Raw genomic sequence first — 26,691 nt, forward strand, 5'->3', positions numbered from 1 at the left:
CGAGGAAAGGCTTTTACTGCCAACGCTCTGGGCGCGAAACACTCCCCTCTTCCGAGGAGCGCGTAAGGCTGCAGGAGCCACGGGGGGATTACTGTCAAACACAAACCCAGGGTAACGGCCAAACCACACCCTGCATCACACCAGGGTCCCCTCGATGGATGCAGAAGCCAAGTTACAGCTTGTTGCAGCCCACCCAGCAAGCAGGCAGCTTCACTGGGGTTTGACTCTGCAGGAGAGCAGAGCTGGGAACTCGGATCTCATTCCAGCAGTCTCTGATGCCAAAAAGGTCTCTCCAGAGAGGCAGAGGGTATTCCAGCCCCATGCCAAGTACACTGAAGCAGGAAATTAAGTCCTTTCCAGGGGACAGATCCAGCACACACCACACCTGAAGAAGCCTGCGTGTCTCTCTCGCTGCAGGCTGTGCCACAGCAGGGACACTTACCTTGAAGATACTGAACAGTCCCACAGATTTCTTGAAGATATCAGACCTAACAAAGTCTTCCAGCTTGGCAAGGGTTTCTTCCAGGTGATTGATTGCACATATCCCAAAGCAGGAAGCAAGTCCCTGGGGGAAGTGAACACATTAGCAGAAAGCTATTAATTCACCAGCCCCGACTGACACTTTAAAAAAAGCCTGTTTATTGCTTTAATTCCAGGCATCCGAACCGTGCCCAGCTGAGAGCAGTCCTGGCAGTCGGTGTTCACCTCTCCCAGACAGGGACGTGCCTCCAGGGAACACAGGGCACGCTAATGCCATCCCTGTCTGGACAGCCCGGCCGGGCCACAGCACACGGAAACCTCCTCGCTCAGGAGCAGCTTTCGCTGCCCAGGTCCCGTGCCACGGGGTCCTTTCGCTGCCCAGTCCCCGGCAGTCCGACGCGACCCGCTCTCCAGGAGTCAGGAGCGCGGTCGAGTGCTCCAACTGGAGCCAAGAGCAAAGCAGGCTTAGCAGGTCCTGCCTTTCTGTTACAACCTCCAGGAGGTCTAGCGAGCCGGGCCGAAACTCCATAAACAGTTTATTCAAGACAGCCCTTGACAGAGCTGCGTAAGCTGGACCAGAGCCAGGCACCATTAGCTTGTGTTTGCACTGCACTTAAACGCAGCTACGCACCAGGGTAACATTCGGCACGGGAGCGTTGGAACAGTGCACGACAGCACTACGCGGGGCCGCGAGCAGGATCCGGCTCCGCAGAGAGCGGGAGAGCAAAGCGGGGAGTCAGGGGAGGGAGAGCAGGAGCCTGGCCAGGGCTCCCGGGGAAGGGGCCAGCCGGGAGCAGAGGCAGGGCCGGCTGGGAGGGCTCTCCGCAGAAGCACCAGCCCTGCGCACCTCCAGCTTGGCAGAGGAAAAACAGCTCCAGGACATCCCTAAGAGATGGGTCTGTGGTGGCACGGCAGGTGGGAGGCTCAGTACAGCACAGCGCAGGGAGATGGTCGGAGATGTTACTGGGCTGCCCCGGTGCAGTCAGGAGCTGCTGGGAACAAAGGTGCCCTGGAGACACCTCTCACTGCCCAGAGATGTTCTGGAGAGCAGGGGGACACAGCCACAGAGAGGAAGAGCAGCCCCAGGGTGACCCTGAGCCGCTGGGCTGGAGCCCAGAGGAGCGGGAAGAGCTGGGTCCTCTTCCCTGTGACAGGGACAGGCCATTCCTGGAGAAAGAGGATCCGGGAAAGAGCCCCACCTGAGCGGCCTTGGCCGGGCATGCATCTCTGCTCCAGAGACATGAGCCAACGCCGCAGCGTGGAATCGGGGAAGGTTTTGCAATTCAGCAGTGCTAATTTAAAGTTGGCTGTCAAGGAACAGTGCTGAACCCATCCGACCACACGGCAAGCCAGGACGGGCAGCCAAGCCAACAGAAAACTCCCGTTTTTCTCCCGTGGCACTGGTTTAACTCCCCAAACCTGCGGGGCCACACGAGCCCCAGCCCAAAGACGCAGCAAGAGCCAAGGGGCCCCTTTCGGCCGCAGCTAGCTGCGCTGCCGTGCACGCGCAGAGCCTAGCAGGCTCCCGGAGGACAGGACAGCGATGACAGCTCTGCCCGCACGATGGCACCCGGCAGCAACGGAGCCCGATGGGCCCCCAAACTCATGCTGGGCCCAGGCACAGCACGTCTGCCCCAGAAACGGGCAGAGTCCTTCCTGGCACCCAAGGATTCCCCCGAGGGAGCAGCTCCATCTGCATGCTCAGGGCAGGGGAGCAGCGCTTCCCACCCCCGGGACGTTCGGCACAACTCCTCCTCACCTCTCGTTCTGCCTCCTCGTGGTATCTGGCTGTTTCAAGGAGCTCCTGAAGTTGCTTTTGCACAAGGTCTTTGCTTACGCACGCCCCAAGAGTCGTTCCGATGCATTTATAGAGGAAGTTCTGGAAGAGCAAGGGAAACGGTACATCGCTGTGAAACCAAGCCCCAGGTGAGCCTGAAGGCAGGCTTGGCTAGGTCCCATTCGGAGCCCAGGCCTGCTTCAGGAGAGCAGCACATGTGCTGCACAGCTCAAGCACAAAGCTTGCTCCTCGCAGCACCCTGGAGGCCCACGCCCCAGAGGGAAGGCGTAGGACAGGAGTCGGGCTGCAGAGCAGCACTGTCTGAGGAAGAGCCTTCTGACTGCAGCTCTGAGCTCGGTCTAAGTCAACAGCTCTGTCTTGGAATAAGCCATTAACCCTGGAGAGGCACCAAGCCAACTCCGGTCACTAGAGACAGGAACAGGTATAATGAAGCCCTTTTTCCCCGTGCAGAGAGAAAGAACAAAATAACCAGGACAGAGGGAGAAATGAGCACAGATTTTCCAACGCTGTCTCTACAGCCCCGGTGATCAGACAAGCCAGGCTCAGCCCTGCCTGCTCCTGCAGAAGCACCAAGGCCTGCAGCAACCACCCGCACGTGGAAGACCCTTTCCTTCCCGACCCCCTGCAGCAAGGCCTCCCTTGTCCTCTCTCCTCATGGTCTGGGAGCCTTATAGCCTTGCAGCCTGTCCCTGCACCAACGCGCTCAGAAACAAGGCCCTTGACTCCTCCTCATCTGCACCGGGTCTTTGCCTGGTTCAGATCGCTTCTTTTCAGCTTAATTACAGCCCCTTTCACAAGCCAGCGCAGTCCTCGGCCGAGCGCTGGCCTGGTGAGCGCTGCCGGCCTGTCGAACCCCCCGGCTCCCCCGTGGGATCACCTTCTCCAGCGGAAAGCCGTTGTAGCTGTTCAGCTGTTTGCACATCTCCGTGCTGAACTGGCAAATCCACGCGTTGTCAGACACAGCTGTCAGCGTCTCCTGGAGGAACTGCAGGAGAAAGAACCATCGTCAGGAGACGTCTCAGCAAGTCTGCTTCTAGCTAAACGAGGGGTCTCAGGAAGGAGGGGCAAGAGCAAAAGAATAAAGAAAACATGGGGAGGGGATGAATTCTGTCCCGTTGGTGTTGTATGCAGCTTGTGTCAGACACAGCTGGAGCCTTATCTGTACCGAGTGAACGAATGAACCCCCTCTGCATCACCAGAGGCTACCCGGCCCTTCCTAGACCAGACTACATGCCCCACAGCCATTCCCCCACTCCAGAAACATGCTTTTTTCCTCAGGGTCAGGCCTTTTCCAAGGCAACCTGTACCTAGATAACACAGCCCTCTTCAGAGGAGCAGGATGAACCCTGCCCAGGTTTAATTGCTTCTCGATGCCCTATTTTAAGGTTCTCCAATTAAGTGGGGAGACACACCTGGGATTGGTGTTCTCTGACCCACCAGCAAGCCTGAAAGCTCCTTTTTAACTTCCCTTTTTAACTTTCCCTGCAGGAACTGCAAATCACACTCTGCACTAACCTGCATTTTCATTTCTGAAGTGAGAACTGAAAACGTGACAGTGAATGACAGACAGTCTCTGACCTAACAGCCAGGGTGACTGAAGGCAAATACCTGCCTCTCTCCCGGAGGAAAGTCCAACCATGCACACGCTGCTGCTGACCTGCACGCTAAGCCCCAACTAGCTCCAGCAGAGGAGAGTGCTGGAGTTGATAACTTGCCCTTTCTCTACCCGTTAACTCCATAGGCACAGAAACCCTTACCAGGAGCAGCTTCTCTTCCCATTCCTTCTGGCACAGGGATTTCTCTGTGTTCTCTAGAAGAAAGCACATTTTTACACTTGTTTCTCATCCTCACAGTGCAACATGCAGCACGGGCAGAACTATGGGACAAGCCGAGCGCACTGCTCTCCAAACACACGGCACGTCGTGGGAAACCCACGGCAACATTCATCCTGTGCCCAGTGCAACAGGCCTAACCACCTGCGGCACAAAGGGAGTCCCGTTAGGGATCAGTGGCGGCAGAGTAATTAAAGCCCCTAAAATAGGAAAGACTTTAACACCTTCTCAGGGAGCTTCGAAGTACTGAGGATCATAACCCTATCTGCGGGCAGCATCCGAACCCTGTTGCTCGGACAGCAGTGAAGCCCCCCACACAACCAAACTGGGATGGCCGGGGGCTCTCGTCCTAGGACAGAGGTGGCCAGAACAGCCTGGTCGCCTGCACTCCAGGGCTGCCACCTCCTCGCGAGGACAGACCGACCACCTGCGTCCAGAGCACTAGGGCTCTGCACCCTCACACGGGCACGGTCAGACACGCGCAGCCCAGTGTTTTCCAGCAAAGGTGCTTCCAGCAAAGTCTCTCCTGAGCGGAATCCTCTTCCTACCTTCGATATACTCCACTAAGGGAGGAACCTTCTTGCTCCAAAGCTGGTCGAGTGCAGGGTGGACACTATAGTGCAACACGTTCAACAGGCGCAGGGCGGCTGCCCCCCGGCAGTCTCCTACGTGCGGCTGCGAAGATACAACCTGAAGGTTTTGGGATGGAAGAGAAAGGCATCAGTGCAGAGAAAATAATGTCCAGGTTGCGAGTCAGAATATGAAACAAAACACAGCATTCAACACTAGAAAGTGACTGGTCTCTACATCTCAGCAAAACTGTAGTTGCCTCCTTTTGCTCTAGTTGCTGATAGCAGAAGTGCTGTCAGGAGAGAGTGCCTCTATATCCTGCACTCTTCCCTGGGTGAAGAGGAGAAAGAACATTTCTCATACTTCCACAGGGCGGAAGAACAGTTTTTTTCAAAGCCCTACGACAGCAGCTTGAAATGTGTGCAAATGCCCAGAACCATGTAAGTGGGTTGTATCTAGAAAGGAGTCTGAGTTTCCATGACCTACATGGAGACAGTCTTCTGCGCAGAGGGAACGGGGACGTGCCAGAACCAAGAGGTGCACAGTGCATGGCCCAGTTCTGCAGCCAGACACCTCTCCCTGGAGCAGAGGGAGGAAACGGGGCAGGGTCCGGCCGTTCCCCCTACCTGCTGGCTGGGGCAGGCTCCACGCAGCACAGCCTAAGCTGCTCTTAAGGGATGGGGGAGAGGTGGGGGTGCTTTCTTTGGACGTGCCAGGAACAAAAGAAGGCAAGAGCTCTGCTGCCAGGCCACTTACCAGCAGTCTTGTAGTTATAGCATAGGGCGAAGGAAGATTTGCTACAAACAGAAGGAAAAAAAGCATAAGACAGCATCTCTCGCCGACAGCTCACGGAGCAGACTAGCAGCTGCCTGGTTCCCAGACTTCCACTCCCCCGGGTCCGGCCGGGGAGATGGCAGTACTAACCATTCAGGTCGTAACGGATAAGGGACGCGTTTTCTCCCTCCTCTTGCTTCTTCATTGCCAAATACATGAGGCTTTTGCAGAGGGGAGTCAAGGCGTTGGTGAACTGGACCGGGGTCACAAACTCCAGGAGGTACGGCCACAGCACCTGCGGGGAAAGGAGGGCACCTGCAGTCACCCGCGCCGGTGGCGCAGGGCAGCACAGCAAGAGCCTGGCTGCAGGAGAGATCCGGAGGGAGAGGAGCAAGGGGATGGCAGGTCAAAGGCACTTCTGCTGACGGAGCAAAGTGCTCGAGTCCCTGTAGCTGTGGCAGCCTGGCGCGTGGCATATCACGCGTGTGACCTCGGGGCAGCGTGGACTCTGGGCACTGTCTGTGCGGACAGAGGCTCCAGGCCCAGTCCCGACCGTCCCAAGGCACGGAGAAGCACCTGCAGACTCACGTTGCTCATCCTGTCGACAGTCGTGCTGAGGAGAAAGAGCGTGTTGACGCTGATGCTCTGGACGCTGTTGCTGGTGAAGTCATCGGCATCTGGCAGCTGCTTTTTGGGCTGCTGGAAGGGAGGGAAAGCGCAGGTCAGCAGGGATGCTGCAGCCAGCCGACGGCAGCCCACAAGAGCTCTGCATCACTCCCTCCGCAAACACGTTTCTGCAGCCATAGGGACAGCATGCTCGGCAAACAGCACGCCGTCAGGGACGGGCAGAACCATCTGGGCCAGAAACCTGGCTCAGGGCCTGCCTCCAGCACGCCCTCCAGACCCCTGCGCTGAGGGACTAGGCAGCTCCTGCGGCCCAGCCCATCACCCTTCCCCTGCTTGAAGGGGAAAGGGAGGATCTGAGCACACCGATGGTTTTAGTCATGCCTATGTCTAGCTGGGCCTGCAGAGACAGGCAGGGCTTGGGTTGGAGCCAGCCAAGCGCTCACACAAGGGAGCTGCCCGCACCAGCCTGGACCCAAGCTGACCACCCGCGGGGTCAGGGAGCCGGCGAGAGCCGGAGGTTGCTCCTAGCGCAGCCCCGGTGCTCCGGCTGGCTTCCTCCGGCAGCGGCTGGAGATGCAGGGACCCCAACGACCTCTGCCCCGCTCCAGCAGCGAGCCTCCACTGCTCTTTGCCCTGGAGGCAGGGACCCCGACGAGCCAGGGAGGGAAGGAAAGGGAGGAAGCTACGGTGCTGCTGTGCAAGGGGGAGCGCTCGAGAGCTGGGACGACGGGGCTGGGAAGACGGACATCTCGAGGGCCCGAGGTGGGGGACGTCAGCCCTGCCGCTCCAACCCCAGAGGCCAGGGACCCCCGCGGAGGGCTCGGGGTTGAGCATGCAGCGCAGCCGGGCCAGACGGCCGAGACGAAGCGAAGCATGCAGGTGCTGCCGCCTGCCCGCTGCACCTCTGGGGACAGCGGCAGCCAGCAGCTGGATTGCAGAGCTCCGCAGGCTGCAAGTCCAGAGACCTGGAGTCCGTAGCTGCCTCCACCACGGATCTGCCCACGCCGGGGCTGCAGGGAGCCCGAGACACACACGCAGTTACAGGCATGGGCTGGCCGCGCTACAGCGGGAGACTTGCCTAGGCCCTCCTGGGTACCTTTCTTTAGGAGTTTTATCCCACCTAGATGCGCTTTCTAGAAAGAGAAAGCGAGTTACTTCATCGCCAGGCTCGAGGAGAACCAGCCCTCGCTGCAACGCTGTGCATCGGTCTGCAGATGAGAGTGCAACGGGCCTCGGGCGCCTCGCGGGAGCCTTACCGCGTCCGAGGGGAGCGCGCACTGGCGGATGAGGTACTCCAGCATCACCTCGCCCCCGGCCTGCTCCAGATAGCCGTGGTGAGCCATGGCGCTGATCACCTGCACCACCGCCCGCTTCACCTGCGGAGAGAGCGGCCGTGTTTACACGCAGCCCTTCAGGCAGGGCCGCGCTTCACGGCAGCGATGCTCCCTGCCGAAAAGGCCATCTACCTCGGGCACGTTCCTTGCAGCTTGCTCTCTCCGTCCCTGCCTGCGCTAATGCAGCGGCACGCTCCCCCTTTAGCGGGGGGTCTCTTTTGGGCGCCTCGTGGGCACGGCCAGAGCTCGGAGGGGAGGCAGAGCAGCAGCAGGAGGCCCAGGACAGCCACCCTGGCAGACCCAGAGTGCAGGCAGGTGACAGGGGCAGGGCTGTGCCAGGCCCTGGACGTAAACCCCAGCTGCCCTGAGGCACTCAGCAGAATCTCCATTTACCTTATTGTTGCTGTCTTGCAGAGGAAGCTTCATAGATGCAAGAATAAAGGGCTTTTTGATCTCCATTTGAGAGGCTGAAAAAGAAGAGAGACACTGAAGCTCAGTGAAGCCCCAGCACTGTCGAGGACCGACCTGCTGCTCCCGAAGCATCCCCCCTTCCCCGGCAGGGACGGGTTTGTCCCTGGCCTCCCCTCAGCTGGCTGGATGGTCAGAGACTGGTTTCCTTCTCCCCAGCCTTGCAGTCAAGGATGGATTCATTCCCCCCGCCCTTTGCAGCTCTTTGCTGCCTGCACAGTGGCAGTAAAGACAGCTTGGGTGCAACCAGCCTGCAAGGATCCAGCCACACTTTAAATCTGCTCCTGGGAGGCAGCCTGGGCCCATCGAGGGGCACAAGAAAGGAAGGAGCATCCTTCTTCCTTGAGATCCCCATCCGGGACCCCGCACGGCCACATCGCTGCCGAGGTCCCAGCACTCACAGGCGCTGTTGATGATCTGCCTCATGATGAGGAGTGTCCCCACGCGGGTCCTCTCGTTGCTGCTCTCCAGCTTCGGGAGCAGGAAGGCCAGCACGCGGTCCGGGAACGAACAAGCTGCGGGAGGCCAAATCCGCCGTTACGGACGTGCTTCACTCCGGGGGCGGCAGCAGGTTGGTCAGAGGCACCAGTGCCTTTAACGCTGCTTCAAGATTTAGGATGCAGGCACAGCACCTCCTGCGAGGTGTTCTGCCCCCAAAATCCCAACGCGCAACCGTGGGCTGCACGCCTGCTACGCGGGGCAGGGCTTTGCCACAGCAAACAGCGCACCGCTCAGAAAGCACCGCTGTTCCCCTCCCTGCTCTTTTCCTGTGCTCTCCAGGGAGGTGAGGGAGTTTAGATTACACCTTTCACCAAGCACTGCCCCTTCTGCCAAAATATTTCAGCTGTTACTGAAACTGGAGCAACGCTCACGGGCATTTGAGAAACATCTTGGTGGAAGGGTGGCTGGGTCAGAGATGGGGCAGCCTGGAGACGGCTCGGGCAACGGGAGCAGCGGCTCGAACAACCCGGCTGCCAGGTTCCCACGCACGAACGCTGGCAGTAAAGGGACATCACCCAGCCGTGACTCAGCGGCAGCTTGTCACACCGCTGCTCTTTTCCTGGCAGTTGCGGGCACTTCTGTTTGTGCCACAGGCGTTCTGCAAGGAGGGATATTTTGGAGAGCCGGGGAGGCCGGGATCCGGCTGCAGAGCCCCACGCATGGGCTGGGAACACGCAAGCTGTCGGCCGCGTCTCCCGCTACACCTGGCCTGAGCAAAGCAGCCACGAGGGACCTGCTCTGCTCTGGAGGTCTGCAGTAACGCCGTGTAACGCCTGCACACGATACAGCAGCAGGGAGCACAGATGAGCAGGGTATGTTCAAAGTCAAACTACATTTACTGCCCCTTGTAAGGCTCGGACCAAGGGGCATGACATGCTGCAGTACCTGGTTTTTGAAGAGCAGTCAAAGTAGCCTGCTACAGCTTAAAAAGCCCTGAAGAAAGCTTTGAAACTGAACCAGGCACCTTTGCAAAGGCCCTCCAGAAGAGCACGGCTGGCTCTGAGCCCGTGGGAGCCCAGACAGGGTCCAGCTGGCCCCGTGCTCCAGCTCAGAAGAGCTGCAGCGAGCAACACTCTCACCGGACACGGGCTAGTGCCAGGACAGAAACCATCGCCCCTCCCTCCCTGCCGCCTCCCCACGTGCCTAGCAGATGTCCCACAGCATCCGCACGGCCCTTACCGAGGACAGTGAAGCACCGGAGAACCTCCGTGTGATTTTTAACCGTCAGAGGGATGGATGGATCCGCAGGAGCACAGATCTGTTGGAGAAACACGTGGTCAGTGAGTCCACAGCGGGCTGCAGACCCAGCTCCCCGCGCCAGTCCTGTCTCGCAGGCGGAAAGGCAGATCCGTGCTCAGCACGGGCGACGTGCCACGACCAAGGGTGGACGGAGCTCGGGGCTGGCAGGTGGGACGGTGTCCTCCGACACGGGAGCGCACGGCGGTGCTCCCCAGGCGCAGGCTCCCTGCCAAGCAGCCGGCCTCCACCCCGGGGCTGAGCACAACATCCGTGCGTGCTCAGACCAGCAGGTTAAGTCATGCCGGAGGGTACCTGGGAATTAGACGCCTGCTCAGGAGCTGCTGGTCCCTGATTATCAGCTCCCGCGGCTCTGGTCCCTCCAGTATTTAAATGCACACCACCACCCAGCCGGGACCAGCTGACCATCTCCGTTGGAGCTTCTCTTTTAAGATGAGTCAACCCTTCTGGGCGCTATGAAGATAATTCAGGCTTCTAATTCAATTAAAATTAAGAGCCGCACACACGACGCTGCAGCAAGGACAATGCGCATCTGCCTACTCCAGTCTGCCAAAACAACGCTTCAGTCTGCAACTGAGCCAGAGCTGCTTCGTTAAGCTGGTCACATCCCCAAGGCCTAGACCCACAGAGCTATCCCATGCCGCACAGGCGCAGCTTGCCTGTCAAAGCTGGTTATAAGTAGTTTCTACAAACAGCACCATTATTGCATTTGAGGATTACAGATCAGTTGACCAACACGTGTATTTCAAAGGACAACCTCTCTCTTCTAGGCGCTTCCAAGACTCAGAGACTTTAAACTACTAAAAATTGTTCGTGACTGAGCATGATTTAAGAGTTTCGCAATACGACATCTCAAATCCCTGCAGCAGAAGAGGACCGTGGAAGGAGTCCAATCTTGGCAGCCAGAGATCAGGTCCCCATGTGCCAGTGCACAGTCAACACCCCCTGACTAATCAATGTCCTGGCTTACTCTTGAAAAAACAAGCTTTTTAAGAGGCCCACAGATTTTGATTTTTTTGTTTGTTTTCCCCAAGCTTCTCCCTATCTGCATGGCCAGAGCTGCTCTCACTTCCCAGAAACTTGACTGTTCCTGTGACTCCTTCAACACAGCATATAACCAAAGCTTGAGAGTTGACAACAACACTGGTGAGCAAGAACCCTCTCGGAGCAGCAGCAGAGCCTCCAAGGGCCTCTGCCACGCTTGCTGTGCAGCCCAGCCGGCTGATGCACGCAAGGCTGCGACCAAGGTGAGAACGTGCCAGGAGGCAGGATCCCATCCTGGCTTCCAGCGTGCTCAGGAACTCCCGGAAACACGGGGAAGTGAGAATAGGAGACCTTGATGTGGTGCTCATCATGGTTGATGATCCCTTTGAGGAACATCCCCAGGAGAAGTCAGGAGCAGGAGCAGGACCTGGTGCTCTCCCAGGTTTGATGCTAGGGTGGGAGATGCTGGCTGCACCCTGAACAGTCAGAGGAAGCTGTTCAGGGACTCGTGACGTTCTCCATGGAGCCCAGCACCAGAGCCCATTTTCTAACCAGGACACGAGTCCTCCCACACCATCTCCCCTTGCGAGCTCCACTGGTGACCGATGCCACAGGCCGACACCACGGGAGTCCTTGTCCAAGGTTCCTCCTCGCAGCTCAGGTGAGAGGATTTCTGCACCACATGCAGCTACTCCATGTGGCTCCTTCGTTGCAGTAGCCCAAACTGTTTCTAAGCAAGTCCCTGGACCAGGTCATGCAGGACAGAGCTCTAAAGGCCAAGAAGGCCGCGTGTCCCATCTCAGGCCGACTCGAGAGAAGCCTTGAGCAGTCCAAGCTTACGGCAAACTCCCATGCTGCAGCCCCCAGGAAACCGCCGCTCCCCACCCCTCCGTCCTCCTGCACGGAGCCGCTTGCCCCCAGCCCCTTACCTGGGGGTGCAGGGTGCCCAGCAGAGAGTCCAGCTGCATGTCAAGGCTGCGGCTGCCGATGTTGACAGAAGCTTCCAGGATCTGGCAGAGGCTCTGCTCAGCGAGAGAACACTTTGCCGTTAGCATCGGGTAAGGACTTGGGACTCCAAAGGAGGACGGAGGACCGGGATCCACGTGCTAGGTCAGCACATGCCAGCCCAAGGGAAAGGGCTGCAGGTGAGAGCAGTGATCACGAACCCACCGTGACTACAGCTAGCAGCACAGCCCAGCTGCCAGGGCAACACGGCTGGAAGCTCCCAGGAGCTGCCTCTGCCCCCAGGATTGAGACACTTGCATGAGACCAGCTACTATTTCCATGAGCAGAGACATGCTGGCACATTGCACGCGGACCGAGCCACGGCTGGGTGCCCAGGTGAGAAGTGAGCACCAGCCGTGGTACCAGGACAGGGCACTGCAGCCCACTTCATCCAGCCAGGTTATTAGGGACACCCATACAACACCGGGGCTCAGCAGCAAGATGGATCACAACGCGGGGAGAAGGAATCTCTCACAGAAGAGAGAGAGCTTGTGGAGTCTCCATCCTTGGAAATATTCAAAAAAGGCAACCGCAGCCCAGTCTAACCGGGTGGAGGCACTGAAGTAGTAAGAAGGGCTAAGGCCCTTCTGCTGCTGCCACGTTCCCCTGCAGCCATACGCTGTGCTCAAGACCTGGCAGAGCCACTGTTCAGCGGTCCTTTCCTCCGCAGAAAGCCATCCACGCTGCCAAGCAATGCTCCGACCTGCTGCCGGCAGGAGAGCCTGCAGCGTGCCAGGCTGACCCGGGACAGTGCTGCAGCACATCCCCATTCAGAAGGGAGCTGAGCCTTAGAGCAACAAGGAGCAAACTGAGCAGGTCAGTCTGGTCTCACCTGGGTTTGCCCAGCAAGCGAGGAAGGGGAGAGCAGAGCTCCTCGTGGGTCTGAGGTACCACCCACCCCATGCTCCCAGCAAGGCTCCCCCTGAAAGGGTCAGGGACGGGTCCTCAGCCAGCGACACCGGCACACAACACCGCTTACCTTGGATATGTAGAAGGCCTCCGCGTGCTTCTTGTAGAGGGCAAGAATGCCTGGGATCAGCTTAGGGAGCTGCTCCTCGAGCTTTTCGCTGGGCATCAAGTAACTCATAGGTCCAATGGCCTCCACCACCGCCAGCCTCAGCTGCAGAGAGAGATCACGCCCTGCATTAGTTCGGCCCAAATCCCGAAGCACAGGCCTGCACTGCCACTGCCGCTCCCCCGAAAGGACAGCGAAGCGCCCCTCCGTCACTTGTTCTTCCCAGACCAGCGGCAGCATCCTAAAGCCAGCCCGGCACAGGGGCAAGCTGCGTCCTCTGTGCGCTTCGGGTATGGGCGAGAGCACGGGGGAACCAAGCAGAGCGGCAGGCCACGAGGAGGAAAGCATCAGGCCCTACGTTAGAGCCAGGGGCTCGTTTTCCTGGGACGCACGTCCTCGCTACAGGGACCCAGCTGAGAAACAACAGGACGGAGAGCAGGTTAACCGTCCCCGTGCCGGTGTCAGCCAAGCGCCCCTGCGCACAGCTCCCAGCACGGTCCCACCACACCGTCAGTCCTCACGGGCACCGCGGCCGCACCTTGGCTTCCCGGTGCTGCAGCCAGCTGTTGAAGAGCACTTCGTACGCGCTGAAAATCTCATTCGAGAAGGTGTCCTTCCTGACCGTCGGGTCCGGGGCCTTGTCCAAGTTGGCCAAGTATTCCTGGATGCTCTCGCTGAAGTGCTGCAGAGCTATGAGACAGATTCGCTTATTTAGACTCTCCACGCCTACAAAGCAGTGTTTGTTTTAGCCCCGCGGAAAGCAGATGGTTGAAGTGCTGTTTTACTGGGCAGCATCTCAAGGGAGAGCATATGCACCAAGACTCGTGCTGGCAAGCTTTAGACGCTTCCCGAGAGAGGCCCTGGCTACGAGGGATGCTGGCAGATAGCCATGCAACGGAGACACGGCACTGCTTTTCTGCTTCCCGGTCCGGGACGGACGCAACAGCTCCAGAGACTCAACCCCGTTTAGCCATCGGGAGTCTGTATTAGCCACACGGGTATTCCTAGGCATTCGCTAGCTAGGCCAGCCAAGTGTTACAGCCACCCAGTCACATGCAAGTCGGCACAGGTCCTCACCTCGACTGGTTGTTCCAGTCCCTGGGCCGGCAAGTGCTGCATGTGAACTGGTATTATTTTTCCTCTTGCAACTCGGACCAGCAACTAGATCATGTTTGTGCAGAGGCATCGTTTCTGGCTCAAACACAAGACTCGCACTGAAACTACTGAAAGGGATATCTAGCTTCCATCTCCCCCCTTAGGCATGGCTTTGTGCAGTTCCCCAACCGGCCAAGGGATCACCTAACACCAGGAAACGTCCCAGCCGGCAGCACGCACGGGCTGGACACGCTCGCCTGGTTTAACTTTGGGAGCTACCTGGCAGCTGGAGGCACTGAACGGGACGTCGGCGAGGATCTGCTACCTGCCACGAAACACGAGTTTCGCAGCCGCGGCCGCCAAGGTCGGCGCGTTACCAGCCTTCTGCAGAGCTCACGCACCGCGTCTGGCCTGCCGAGGCAAGTCTGGGCAAAACGCCCGGCCAGAAGCCTCTCCGCAGCCGCCGCGCTCGTTTTGGGGTGCCCTGGTCGCTACCTCCAAGCCACGCTGGTCCGTCCCTGCCCCACACGGCCCCACGCTGGAGTCGCCTCCTTCCCCCAGCCAGGCGACGTGCACAGGCTCTGTCCTCGAGACCAGCGATTCGGGCAGCAGCTCCTCGACTCCAGCCAGAGAAAGGGCGTTTCGGAGGTCAGTCCGAGCGTCCTGGCTCCCCGGGGGACAGCAGGACCGCAGGCTCCCGAGAGGCAGGGGACAGCCACCATCGGCGTCACCACGGGCTGCCGAGCATCCGGAGCGTGAAGCGTGCGGAGCGATGCCGAGGCAGGCGGGAGAACAGAGGGATGAGCCAGCAGCTCGGCCCCTGCTCTGCTACGGAGCGGAGCTCGCCCTGCCACCCCCGGTCCCCGCACCGGGACCTCGTCCCGCCCCGGCACAGGGACAGTCCTGCAGCTCCCGCAGGCAGCTCCCCCCGTCCGCACCAGCCCCGGACAGCCGGGGCACGCGGCGCTGCCCAGGGAAGGGGAAATGCACCCGGCTCCTGCCCGAAAAGAGCCGAGCACGGGTCGCCCCGGCTCCTCCGGAGGGAGGGATTGCACAACCCACGTCCCGCATCTGTTAGTCACGAAACAGCTTGGCCAAGGGGAGACCTTATGACTTCCTGGCACCGCCAGTAGGTACGAGGTTCCCGCTCGTTAAGCGTTACGAAAGAAGAGGGAAGACCGGCTGTGGAGGAAACACGGTTAGCCACATGTCCCAGCAAGAACCGACCAAGGAATAAACAAAGCGTTTTTGGTGCGAGAACGGCCACAAACAGCCCAGTCAGGCTCCTCCACATTTCCCCGAGAGGCTGCTGTCAGGTAAAGACTCTGAATTTTCAGTTGTGCCCAATCTCTCGCGCCGGCCGTATCCGACGTCCTGGGGACGGGAGAGCTCACCGCGATTCCCGGAGCCCCACGTACCTCGAGGCGGCGAGGTGAGCCGAGACGTCGGCCCGCGGCTCTCCGGGGCCCCCGCAGCCCACGCTCGTGCTGATCATAAGCTAAATGCACCCACGCTGGCTAAAATTATCACCCTGATGGGAGGAGGAAGCAGGCTCCGGGGGAGGAAGAGCAGAGCGGGGAGCTCCCGAGACGGGAGCCGCGGCCCCGAGCACCGAGGCTTGCGTGGCCGGAGCGGGCAGGCACAGCCCCCGCGGAAAGCAGCCACGCTCCGCTCTCATCCGCGGCAGATGCTTGTTTTCAGCCCGATAAGATCCGAGATGCTGAGTCACTCGCTCCTCACCCGGTGACCTCGTGTCGAAGCCAGATTATCGCTGTCATATGCCTTCCCGCGCCGCTCTCCGGCTAGCGGCATCCAGGGAACAAGCCCTGCCGGCAGCCGGTCTGCCCAGCGGGAGGGATTATCGCCTCCGGGGCTAAGGCCTGGTCTTCCAGAACGGAAAACACCGTCCGAGAGTCCTCCCCTAGCTTAAATCCAGGTGGGTGATAAGACAGTGTTATGTCTCCCCTGCCTTTTTTCCAAAAAATAGGCGCTGCTCAGGAAATGCTCGCTTGGGGCACTCATTGCAGCCAGCGAGGCTTCGGGACGCGCCTGGGAAGCTCGCTCCCTTTGCTACGGCACCGTCTGCCGGAAGCGCCGCTTCCCGGCGCTCCCCAGGTTCGGAAAGTGGCATCTTGCCGATGACCCCAGCGCCAGCGCTGCAAGGATCAGGTCTCCGGACTCTCCTCGCCGCCTCCGCATTCGGCCTGAACTGGACTCGGCCGCTGCTCCTGAGACCGGGTCTCTCGGGACCCGTGCAGCCACCCCGGGGGAGACCCACCACGGGTTCCCCCAGCTCCAGCAGCCGAGAGGCACTGACCACGGCCCGGGCAAGGGCTTTGGGGACAGCACTAGGCTGTCCCCAATCTGCACAGGGCCGTGTAAAGACGGTCACTCCTCTCGTGCCCTCCAGCACCGCCGATCCCACAAGTCCTGGCAGCCTTTTTGAGAATCCGCACGTTCGAGGCTACAAGTCAAGAGATTCCAAGTACTTTCCAAAAGCAAAGAAACTCACTGTGCTCCAGCAGAGCAGCAGTTACGAGGAGGTTATTACGGAAGGGCCCACGTGACGATCCAAGACATTAGGTTTCTCAGGACCAAAAGGAGAAGATAATAGGGAGTACATCAAAGCTTAACGAAGTGATTACCATATTACTGGAAACGATGGAGGAGGAAAGAGCTACTGACACTGGAAGACTGCTCAGGAAAAAGCCACCTGAAACTCAAGGCTGAGTTTTACCTTTTGCAAACCCACCTGGGCGGGTTCCCTGCGGGATCCTTCCCACCACTTCTCACCGCATCTGAGCAGAGGATCCTTTCTCTGCTGGGCCAGGCACCTTGGAGCAATGGTCTCAGACAGGAATAATACCAGGCTTCCTGCTGTGCTCTATCAAGATGTAGTTTGATATCTGTGGTCAACCCCGGGCAGCCTAAACTGCCCGCACTAAACCTTCACAGCTAAACCGCTGCAAGAGTCTGGCTATGCTCGAACAACTCTGACACCCTTCGCGAGGGCAAAGGCAGTGACCGGCTGGCAGTCTAGACAGCGCAGACTCTCCAGCCTGATACCAAGTCACGGCTGCTGCATGAAGCGGCTGTTTAAGGAGGACACGGCCCATTCACAGAGATTACCTGACCTTGGCTCTAGCCTTCCGAGAGCAGGCACGCACAGAAGCATTTCGAGATTTACGCTTTCTTCCTTTGAGCTAAACATAAGAGAAGAGCTCTTCAGGCTGAAGCAGCACTTCACTTCTAACAGTATAAAACTGCTACTGGACTGCAGCAGATTCCAGTAACAAGAGTTCAGACATTAAATAAAGCTTTGCTGTTTCCAGGAGGAACAGATTCTGCTGGGCTTAGTTGCACGTTCATCCCCGCAATTTACAGGGCTCTCTGGGAGGCTCCTGCTGACCCCGTTTATTCCTTGACGCAGAGCCAGCAGCATCCCCAGACCCTGGGCAGAAACCAGTTCTGTGAATCCCCTGCCAGACGTTCACAAGGCCATAATTTCACACCCGTTTCCCAACAGCGAAGCAGCTCAGGGCTCTGCACTGTCCTGCAGTCGGAGAGACAGACGCTGCCACCCCGAACGCGGAGAGCGACTCTGGTGGAGCGACATCAGGCAACGGGGATTAGCAAAGGTGGATTAGCTCCTACTAGAGACAGAGGGAGAACCGAATCGGCTGTTTGTCACCCTTGTAAGTGGCAGCACTTCTGGGTCAAACACCTGGTGAGACAGACCAGGTCCAGCAGCTAGAGACCCACCACCCCAGCCAGCGTGGACGGGACACGCAGGGACGGAGCCGAGCCAGCGCTCTCCCCGCCTGCACACGTGGGTCTCAGCCCAGGGAGCACCGGTACCGACCCGGCCCACGACTGCCAGCAGCAGCCGGCACAGACCTGCTGCACAAAAAATAGCCGTCAACAAGACCAAAACTGGAGGAGGACTTCAGAGGAAACGAAGCATGTGACATCCTTCCAGCCCACCAGAAGTGTCATACCCCGAAACCAGTTCACGAGAATTACAGAAGTGACTTGAATAAGAGCTGCCCCGGAATAGTTGTGGTATTAGATCCTCCTAGCATTTTCCTATCAGGGCGAATACTCGGGCTCTTGGAGGTCGCCAGGCTCATGGCCCCACAAGCCAGGCTCTCTGCTATTAACTGGGTCTCCAGTAACTCCTTCCTCCCCCACCCCTCCCTGCCTTCACCTCAACCCGAGTCAGGATGGCTCAGGAGTAAGGAGACCCTTCGCATTTGCCTGCTGCTGGCCAGAGCAAGAAGCCATGGGTGCCACCGCTCACCGGGCTACGAAACAGGAGCAACGGAGATCAGCTCGTAGATGGAAAAGGCCTTTTGCTGGATTCCCATGCCGAGAGCTGGCAGCTATACATCCCTCCCCAGACATGGGCACGTCCCTGCTCCCGGACATTAACCAGCCCTCCAGCCTCACACCAGTCACTTCCAATAAAAGAAGTCTTCCACAAAACATCCAAAGTCACTATAGTCCCAGAAGAGCCAGAAAACATTACCGTAGCAGAACACGGACTTCATGTGGTCCTGTTTGGCCATTCCCAGCATCGGCAGCATCGTCCCGAGGATGGAGTTTAGGAAAGGCACCATTCCAAACACTGGGGGAAGAAAAGGGGAGAGTTTCGCTCGCAGCCGACGCCACGGTGCCCCGTGCAACTAGCAGAACCTAAATAGGAAGGAGGCCAAGCAAGATGACACAGGCATCTAGAGAAACTCAGCTCACCGCAGCCAGGCATTCTCCATCAGCCAGCAGTCTGCTGGCAGATTTGAATTGCAGAAGGCCCAGTTTTGCCATAAAATAAATAGAGACAGGCTTAAACGAGTGCCAGCAGCCCCAACACGCGGTAGCGACAGAAGCTCACAGTCCTTCAAGTCCCTGGAGTTTACGACTGCTCCTAAACAAAGCTGGCGAGGTGCCTGCTAAGTCCCACTTGCTGCTGGCATCCGACTAGTCAGCAGATCTTTCTGCTGCCAGAGAATTGATTCCCCACTGGTGAAGAGAGTCCTACCCTAGAAATATCGCTTTTAAACTCAGTCTTTATGGGGATGGCTGGAGACAAAAGCCCTGCTGGGGAGACCAAGCAGAGAACCACTCCATGGTATCAAGGCAAGGAAGCAGCTAAGGAAGCAGCACAGGTAGCTCCAATTTTCTCTGCTTTTAAGAAGCAAGTATTTCTAAAGTGATTCTGTTGAACTGTGAAAGCAAGCTACACTGGATTTCTAAATTCAGGGTACTTCTACATGGACTCGGCTCCCCTGCGCTCCCAGCGCTCACAAGGCACGTGCGAGGTGCTACAGGGAGCTGCAGCGACAGCAGCCTGTGCTCGGTGAGGACACAGAGCCCTGCATCCCTCCCTCTGCCAGGAATAACTCCTCCAGCTGCAGACGGGAGACAGACGAGACACAGCTCCGCACACCTACCAGCAGCTCAAGGGCAGAATCCAGGCCTCCACCATGGCTCTCCCTCTTTTCTAGGGCACGGAGCAGAGCTCCCGGCTTCCAGCAGTCAGCGGGGAGTACCTGGCGTGGGGCCTGGAGCTGCACCTCCTCAGCAGCTCTGCTCGCACGAGCCAAGGCAGCTGATGCTGTCTGCTTCCTGAGGAGCGCAGCAGGAAACGGGCGCACGCCCTTGCTGCTCCTAGATAAGGAGACGTCCTCCACTGATCGCGGCGCTGGGCACAGAGGCAGAGCAGGGTTTTTCCAGATTGCTTCCTACCAGCAGCTCCTGGAGGCACTGACTTCCCTTTGCTCCAGCCCCCAGCTCTTTGGAAGGGAAGGGCAAGGAAGGATACAGCAAGCAAGTCATTCACCCCGATATCACTCCTTCATCCCACACGGGTATTGTACAGACTGCTTTTTCAGCACATTTCCATCACTGAGTTATTTTACACAACAAATATCCCAGGTCTTTATCAGCATCAAGTCTAAGTTTTAAGGTCCTGAGAAGGTGTTTCTTTTTTAAGAGCAGGCTAGCTTGCTCGCCGTGCACAGCACTGCAGAGGTGCCCTGCCTCAGCGCCGTTCCGGGCAGGACACTGCCCAAAGCACACGAAGCACAGCCACGATTCCTCCGACACAGATCGGCGCTCGCGCACAGAGACGGCAGACTGCCGACTTACCGTTCGACACGGAGAGGTTGGCGAAAGTCTGCATGATGAAATAGTGCGGCAGGATCCCCGGCTGAAACTTGGTGAGCACCTCCTCCATCACCTTGTTGATGAAGCGCTGCCCCACCGCCACGAGGACGCTGCTGGCGGCCTGCTGCCAGTCACGGACCACTTCCTGGCTCGGACGGGACAAAGCCACGTCAGAACAGACCCCACATCGGACGCGGTCTCCCCCAGCAAAACGCTTCTGCTCCGCTTGCGTGCACCACGCTGCATGCCCCACTCCAAACGTGGGATTCCCCCACGGCGACCCGCGGTCCCTCGAGGCACTACGTCCTTCCCACTGCAACTAGGTGCTTTTGAGCATCTAAATACCATCTAAATACTTTCTAAATACACTAAATGCTTTCTAAATACTTGTGCACATGTGCATTGCTAAAAGAAAACTGTCAGCCAACCCGTCCCTACCTCTCCCCGAAGACGGGAACGCAGCCCATTCCCTACCCCTCCGCGAGCCCAAAGCCGGGAAGACAGCACGCAATTAGCGCTTCCCTCCCATGAAAGCAGCCCCAGCAACCACCACCGCAGGGAGAAGCGGGGCAGAATCCGACGTTTTTGGCCCCGCATGAGCAGCGCTCATCGCCGCGACAGCGGACGGGGAGAAAGGGCCCAGCTGAGCGGAACGACAGAAGCAGCCCCGGCTTTCGGGTTGTACCTTTGACTTGGTCATTTCATTAGATGCCAGAAAGATAACCACCTTCGCCGTGCTTTTGTCCAAAAAGGCAATGTTATTCTTTACCACCGTCTCCATCGCCTTCAGGATTATCACCCGGTGAGGATAGGCCAGCTGGAAGGGAGGGAGGGAGGGAGCAGACAGTCAGCCAGGTACACGCACCGCAGCTCCCCGGGGCGAGAAAAACACCGTGCGGCCCAGAGCCGCCACCACGAAAAGGCAATGGTTTTGACCACTCCAAAACTCAGCTAGCTTTACTCCGTTTCTGACCGTGACACTATGTTACTGCTGTTTTTCCAACAGCTACCAAATAACGGCAGTGCGTTGGGACAGATGCGTCCCAGCCAGCTAGTCCATCGCTGTTTTAGCCCATGTCTCCCAGGCACCTCCCTCCATGCCGAAGCCGGTAATCCCGAGCCAAGGGAGGTGTGCCGGATGCTGCAGGCACCTCCCGACACACGGTGCGGCCCGTACCTTGTCGTGCTGCCGGAGGTACTCGTCGCAGGCATGGAGGATCTCCTCCGGCTCCGATTCCCCCAGGTAGCACAGCGCATTGTAGATCTGCTCCTGGACCAGCAGGTCCTTGTCTGTCGTGGCATCCATCAACGTCGTGGCAAGCCCTGAGCAGAACAAGTATGTGGGACAGGTTTTTGCGTTCTCTGAGCGTCTCTGGGACTAACGAGAGCAGCAAACGAACGGGAAGAGCCCACACCCCCATGCACGGATCCATCCATTTTCCACGAGCCGCTCGCGTGGCTAAACTGAGCTTCACGGTCCTCGTCACGTCCTGCTCAACGAGCACCTACCAAACCCCTCCTGCTCTGTCCACCACCCAAAATAACTCGCCTTTCACTCAAAGACAGCCTACACATGACCCGTCCCTGCTCCCCAGGGCTCGTTTGTTCTCGCCTCCCCAGCCGGCTGCAGAACGGGCGCAGCCTGCTCAGCACCGCGCCAGCCTCAGCGCCAAGGCACACCCGGCTCCCGGGTTTCGCGCCGGAGCGAGAACGGAGGGATTCGCGACACGACGGGTTGCAAAACAAGGGCAGCAGCGCCAGGGGAGGGACTCAGCCGAACGGAGCCAGGGACGCGATGCCACCCAGGATGCCCGAGGTACCCGGGTACCCGCAGAGCGCGGGAGCGCGGCGGAGGGACGCGCTGCTCCAGGAGGTTAGTTGTTCTCACAGAGCAGTGAAGCCCTCACGAGGGCCTTTGCAATAACCAGGTTAATTAGTTTTGGAGCAGGCTTCCTGCAAACGCTCCATGAAAAGATGCCGCGGACCAGGGAGGCCAGCGCTTTCGTCAGGCGTCGCCTCTCAAGCGTCTCCGGGACGAGATCGTCACGCTGGGATCAAAGCGCCCACGAAACGCCGCGCGCAGGCGGCTCCGCACCCGACGTTTGCAGACACGCGGAAGCAACGTGCCGTGCAGGGAGGCCAGCGAACCGCCCCGTCGAGGAGGCAGCGGGGCCCCGGCGTCCGGCCGCGCTGCGGGGCAGGTCACTCACACGCCTTGGGTCACCGCGCACGCTGCCGTGCTTCAGACGGGAGAGGTATTAAACACCCCACGGCGCAGGCGCAGCCTCCGGCAGCTTGGGTTACGTCCCGCTTTACCCGCCGAGGCAAGGGCAGGCGCTCGTCTTCTCTCCATTTCACCCTTGCGGCGCTGGCTCCTCGAGCGGACGTGCGGCCCAAGGTCACCCCGTCCCCCAGCTCGCCCCACGCCAACCCCCCCTTCCTGGCGGTTTAACTAAACCCGACCGCTCTTCATTGCCTTAGAGCTAGATTAATTCCAAAGCTGGCTGGGATTAATTTAGGGAAGGCGGGCGGGCTTGCACCAGCTTAAACGTTTAAAGACTATTCAAGCTTGTGCAATTTGCAGCAGAAACAAGGCTGGGGATTCATTTCCCGGGCGAGGAATTGCTGCGCGCGGAGAGCTGGTCCCTCCTTTTTATCCCCGAGAAAGGCGTTTCGCTCGCAGGCGAGGCAGAGCACAGAGCCGCTCTCCCGAGCGCCCCACAAGCGAGGCCTCCCAGGCGGACCACGTCCCTACGGACCCACCGGGCTCCTGCGCCGCATCCCCGGCTCCAAACCGGCTCCGGCGGCTGCTCGAGGCGCGCCCGTACTTACGCCTGATCCGTGACTCCGTCATGCTCCGCGTTTTCAGCTTTCCCACCAGCAGAAGGCAGTCGGCAGCTCCCTGCGTCTCCAAAGCGGGGACCCCCGGGGAACCTATTTTCACGCGCTCTCCTCGCTCCGGCAGAGAGGACCGCTCGCGACGCGCGCTGCCGTCGGAAGGGCGGCCAAGCAGAGGCGGTGCTCCCGGCCAGCCGCGGGGACGGCAAAACACCGAATTCTTGCAAGGGGGTAATCGCTGGCCTGACCTCCGTTCCCGAGACGCAGGCAAGCGCCGCGGTCTTCAATCCCATCGGTTTCCCGGGAATTGTCTCTATAGAGGTCAGGGCCAGAGGGAACGCATCGAAGCTCAGCCCTCCTCAGCTTCTTCCTTCGCGACCTGCAAACAGGAGGACGCTACATGTAAGGAAAACAAACTTTCACCCAGAAACCTAAAACATTGATACCACGTTCTCTCACGTTGTCGTGAGGAATTGCCATCCACATCCACAGTCCCCAGGGAGGGACTGCAGCGAGGCAGGGACCCAGGAGGCCGCCCCGTCTGCTGCCGGCCGAGGGGCTGAGCATGAACTATCTGCCCCAAAAAGCGCGACGACAGGAGCGACAGTGCAACGCTAACAGAGCCTCAAGCACCCGGGGACCCTGCTGCCCAGGTGAAGTCGGGACCAAGTCCCATATTTGACACAGTCAGACGAGGGTAGATCTTCAGTGATACGAGATGAGAGAGTCGACGTTCCAGACTATTCCCCTACTGAACCAAACCCAGTTAATACGAAGTCTTCTCCATCCAGATCAGGAGAGACAACTGTCGCAGCAAGGCCTGAAACGCAGCTGCCCGCTTTTTCAGAGCTCCTGAAGAGCCACCTGGTTTTGCTCTCCCATCGCTGCCGGCAAAGCCATCAGGCTCACCAGAACATTAATGTGCTTTAAAAGCGCACTTGTCTCCTGCGCTGCTCCCACAGCGCTCTCGGAGCAGAAGCAGCCCTTTCGCAAGGGGAATAAGTGCAGGGCAGGCGTTGCTGCCCTTCCCGTTAGGAAGGACGATAACCACGGCCGAGATTCCTGTCCGCCAACAGCTAAGCCCCCCGCTGACAGTTTTACACCCCGAGTTTCCAGGTGAGCCTGAGGCAGGGGAGCTCGCGTTTCCCTCCCAGACGAGCCCCTCGCAGGGCTGATGTTACGGGTGGTGGGAAGGAGGAGGCACCGCGAGCCAGACCAGTGTGGGAGCCCCGCCGGCAGCAGCCGCGAGCCCGGAAAGCAGGTTCCCAGACGGATCGCATCCAGCTCGGGGACAGGGCCCGTGCCGTCCCCCAGAGCCCCGCGAGGAGCGCGGCCGCAGAGGCCCCGGGCAGAGCGCTGCTCTCGGGTGCAGGGGAGGAGGAGAGGGCAGCCAGTGGCGGCCCTGAGCCCCACGGCACCTCCGAGCCCCACGGCGCCTCCGAGCCCGGTCCCCGGCAGCTGGCAAGCCCCACGGGCCCGGGAAGGCGGGCAGCACCCCGCCGGCTGCGGGGCCAAGCGGCACGGCCCGACACACAGGGGACGTGGGCCCAGAGCGGCAGCTGGGCCCTCCCCTCCCCGGACACCTGGGCCCCCTCGGCACCTCCACACCCACCTCCCCGGACGCCTGGGCCCCTCGGCACCTCCACACCCACCTCCCCGGACGCCCGGGCCCCTCGGCACCTCCACACCCACCGCCCCGGACGCCGGGGCCCCTCGGCACCTCCACACCCACCTCCCCGGACGCCGGGGCCCCTCGGCACCTCCACACCCACCTCCCCGGACGCCCGGGCCCCTCGGCACCTCCACACCCACCTCCCCGGACGCCGGGGCCCCTCGGCACCTCCACACCCACCTCCACACCCACCGCCCCGGACGCCGGGGCCCCTCGGCACCTCCACACCCACCTCCCTGGATGCCTGGGCCCCTCGGCACCTCCACACCCACCGCCCCGGACGCCCGGGCCCCTGGGCCACCGGCACGGCCGCCCTCAGCTCACCCTCCCCCATGACGCCTCGGACACCTGGGCCCCCCCCGCCCCGGACGCCGGGGTCCCCGGCCAGCGCCCGCCGCACCGCCGACCCCCGGGCGGCCGTTGCCTCGCCAGCGCCCTCCCCTGCCAGCCGGGACGCGCGGGTCCCGCAGCCCCCCGCCGCCCGCACCCCCGGGCGTGCCGCTGCCCCAGGCTGGGCCCGGCCCGGCCGCACTCACCGGGCGGACGCGGACGCCGCCGCCGCCGCCTGCCAGGGCCGCTCGGCCCCGGGCGCCGCTTCCGGGTGCGCCGGCCCCGCCCCGCCCGCGCGACGCCCCGCCCTCGACCACGCCCCGCGTGACGCCCCGCCCCTCACGTGACGGCGGCGCTGCGGCGGCCGCGGACGCTCGGCGCATGCGCGCGGCGGGGCGGGAGCGGGAGCGGGAGGGGCCGCTGGCTGCTCGGGCGCTCCCTGGCGGGGCGGGGCGGGGCTGCAGCGGCGCGACGGGGCCGGCGGGGACCCGCGGGGACACCGGCACCCACGGGGGACACCGGGACCCACAGAGACATACCGGGACCCACAGGGACATACCGGGACCCACGGGGACACACCGGGACCCACAGGGACACCCTAGGACCCACGGGGACACACTGGGACCCATAGGGACACACCGGGACCCACGGGACACACCAGGACCCACAGAGACACACTGGGACCCACGAGGACACCAGGACCCATGGGGACCTGTGGGGACACACTGGGACCCACAGAGACACGCAGCAACCCATGGAGACCCACCGGGACCCACAGAGACAAACGGGGATGCATGGGGACACACTGAGACCCATGGGGACATGAGGGCCATGGGGACACAAAGTGACCCATGGGGACACCGGGACCCACGGGGACCTGTGGGGACACACCGAGACCCACAGGGACCCACAGGAACCTGCCGTGCCTGCAGGGACCCACGGGGACCCCGGGGACTCACCAGGACCCAGCAGGCCCCAGAGAGACCTGCCAGGCCCCACCGAGCCATGCCGAGACCCATGGGGACCCACAGAGACACACTGGGACCCACAGGCACCCACGGGGACACCCATGGCCCCACTGTGTGAAATGCACAGGCCTGCACGCTGCCCCACGGCCCTCCATGGCCCCATGTGGCCCCCCCCATGGCCCCACACAGCCCCATACAAACCCACACGACCGCACACGGACCCACACAGCCCCACGTGGCTCCACATGGCTCCACGCAGCCCCACAAGGACCCACATGGCCCCATGGTCTGAAATGCACAGGCCTGCATGCTGCCCCACGGCCCCACATGGCCCCACACGGCCCCACACAATCCCATACAGCCCTACACGACCCTACATGGCCTCAGACAGCCCCACACAGCCCTCCATGGCCCCACACAGCCCCACATGGCCCCACATGGCTGCACATGGCCCCACACAGCCCCACATGGCCCCACACAGCCCCCTGGGGCCAGGAGCTCCCCATGGGGCGACCCCCATTCTAGCAGGCCCCAGCCCAGCACGTGTCCGGGGCCGCCGGTGCACCAACCCAGTGCTGGAGCTGCCCCTGCCACCACGTCAGCGTCGTGCACAGGCGGGCGCCCGCCCGCGGCCCCACCGTCGCGCCCGTCATGGGCACCACGCTCCGGTTTGTATGGAGTTTTGGTTAGGTGTTGCATTTGGGGCAAGCGTTGCCTTTTTGGGCAGACACATTTGGGGCAGGCATTGCGTTTTGGGGTAGGTGAGGCATTTTGTTGAGCGTGGCATTTTGGGTAGATGTTGCATTTCAGGCGGGCATTGCATTTTGGGCAGGCGTTGCATTTTGGTTCGTGTTGCATTTTGGCCGGACATTGCACTTTGGGCAAGTGTTGCATTTTGGGCAGGCGTATTTTTGGCAAGCATTGCATGTTTGGGCAGGCATTGCATTTTGGTTCGTATTGCATTTTGGCCAGACTTGT

At 60.3% G+C, this 26,691-nt stretch overlaps 1 protein-coding gene across 8 annotated transcripts in view; it reads right to left on the reverse strand.

Moving 5' to 3' along the window:
* The window catches only part of MROH1 (maestro heat like repeat family member 1), a 52,889-nt gene extending 27,834 nt beyond the window's left edge, over window positions 1-25,055 (reverse strand). For 3 of the 8 annotated variants that reach the window (XM_064507989.1, XM_064507990.1, XM_064507986.1), the window contains exons 1-22: window positions 24,952-25,055; window positions 22,738-23,122; window positions 21,083-21,228; window positions 20,591-20,722; window positions 19,888-20,050; window positions 18,269-18,367; window positions 13,184-13,335; window positions 12,610-12,750; window positions 11,555-11,647; window positions 9,564-9,642; window positions 8,285-8,398; window positions 7,809-7,882; window positions 7,338-7,457; window positions 7,047-7,214; window positions 6,043-6,153; window positions 5,605-5,749; window positions 5,437-5,477; window positions 4,659-4,800; window positions 4,036-4,088; window positions 3,156-3,263; window positions 2,240-2,359; window positions 443-565 (exon numbers count right to left, since the gene is read on the reverse strand). In XM_064507989.1, coding sequence (XP_064364059.1) covers window positions 443-565; window positions 2,240-2,359; window positions 3,156-3,263; window positions 4,036-4,088; window positions 4,659-4,800; window positions 5,437-5,477; window positions 5,605-5,749; window positions 6,043-6,153; window positions 7,047-7,214; window positions 7,338-7,457; window positions 7,809-7,882; window positions 8,285-8,398; window positions 9,564-9,642; window positions 11,555-11,647; window positions 12,610-12,750; window positions 13,184-13,335; window positions 18,269-18,367; window positions 19,888-20,050; window positions 20,591-20,722; window positions 21,083-21,228; window positions 22,738-22,759 — 2,346 coding nt within the window. In that variant the 5' untranslated portion in view covers window positions 22,760-23,122; window positions 24,952-25,055. The remainder of the gene's footprint in view (window positions 1-442; window positions 566-2,239; window positions 2,360-3,155; window positions 3,264-4,035; window positions 4,089-4,658; window positions 4,801-5,436; window positions 5,478-5,604; window positions 5,750-6,042; window positions 6,154-7,046; window positions 7,215-7,337; window positions 7,458-7,808; window positions 7,883-8,284; window positions 8,399-9,563; window positions 9,643-11,554; window positions 11,648-12,609; window positions 12,751-13,183; window positions 13,336-18,268; window positions 18,368-19,887; window positions 20,051-20,590; window positions 20,723-21,082; window positions 21,229-22,737; window positions 23,123-24,951) is intronic. The other 5 variants (XM_064507994.1, XM_064507992.1, XM_064507993.1 and 2 more) reach the window with 3 other exon arrangements.
* Window positions 25,056-26,691: the final 1,636 nt, after the last annotated feature.

This window comes from Dromaius novaehollandiae, chromosome 2, assembly GCF_036370855.1.
Source record: "Dromaius novaehollandiae isolate bDroNov1 chromosome 2, bDroNov1.hap1, whole genome shotgun sequence".
Classification (NCBI taxonomy): domain Eukaryota; kingdom Metazoa; phylum Chordata; class Aves; order Casuariiformes; family Dromaiidae; genus Dromaius; species Dromaius novaehollandiae.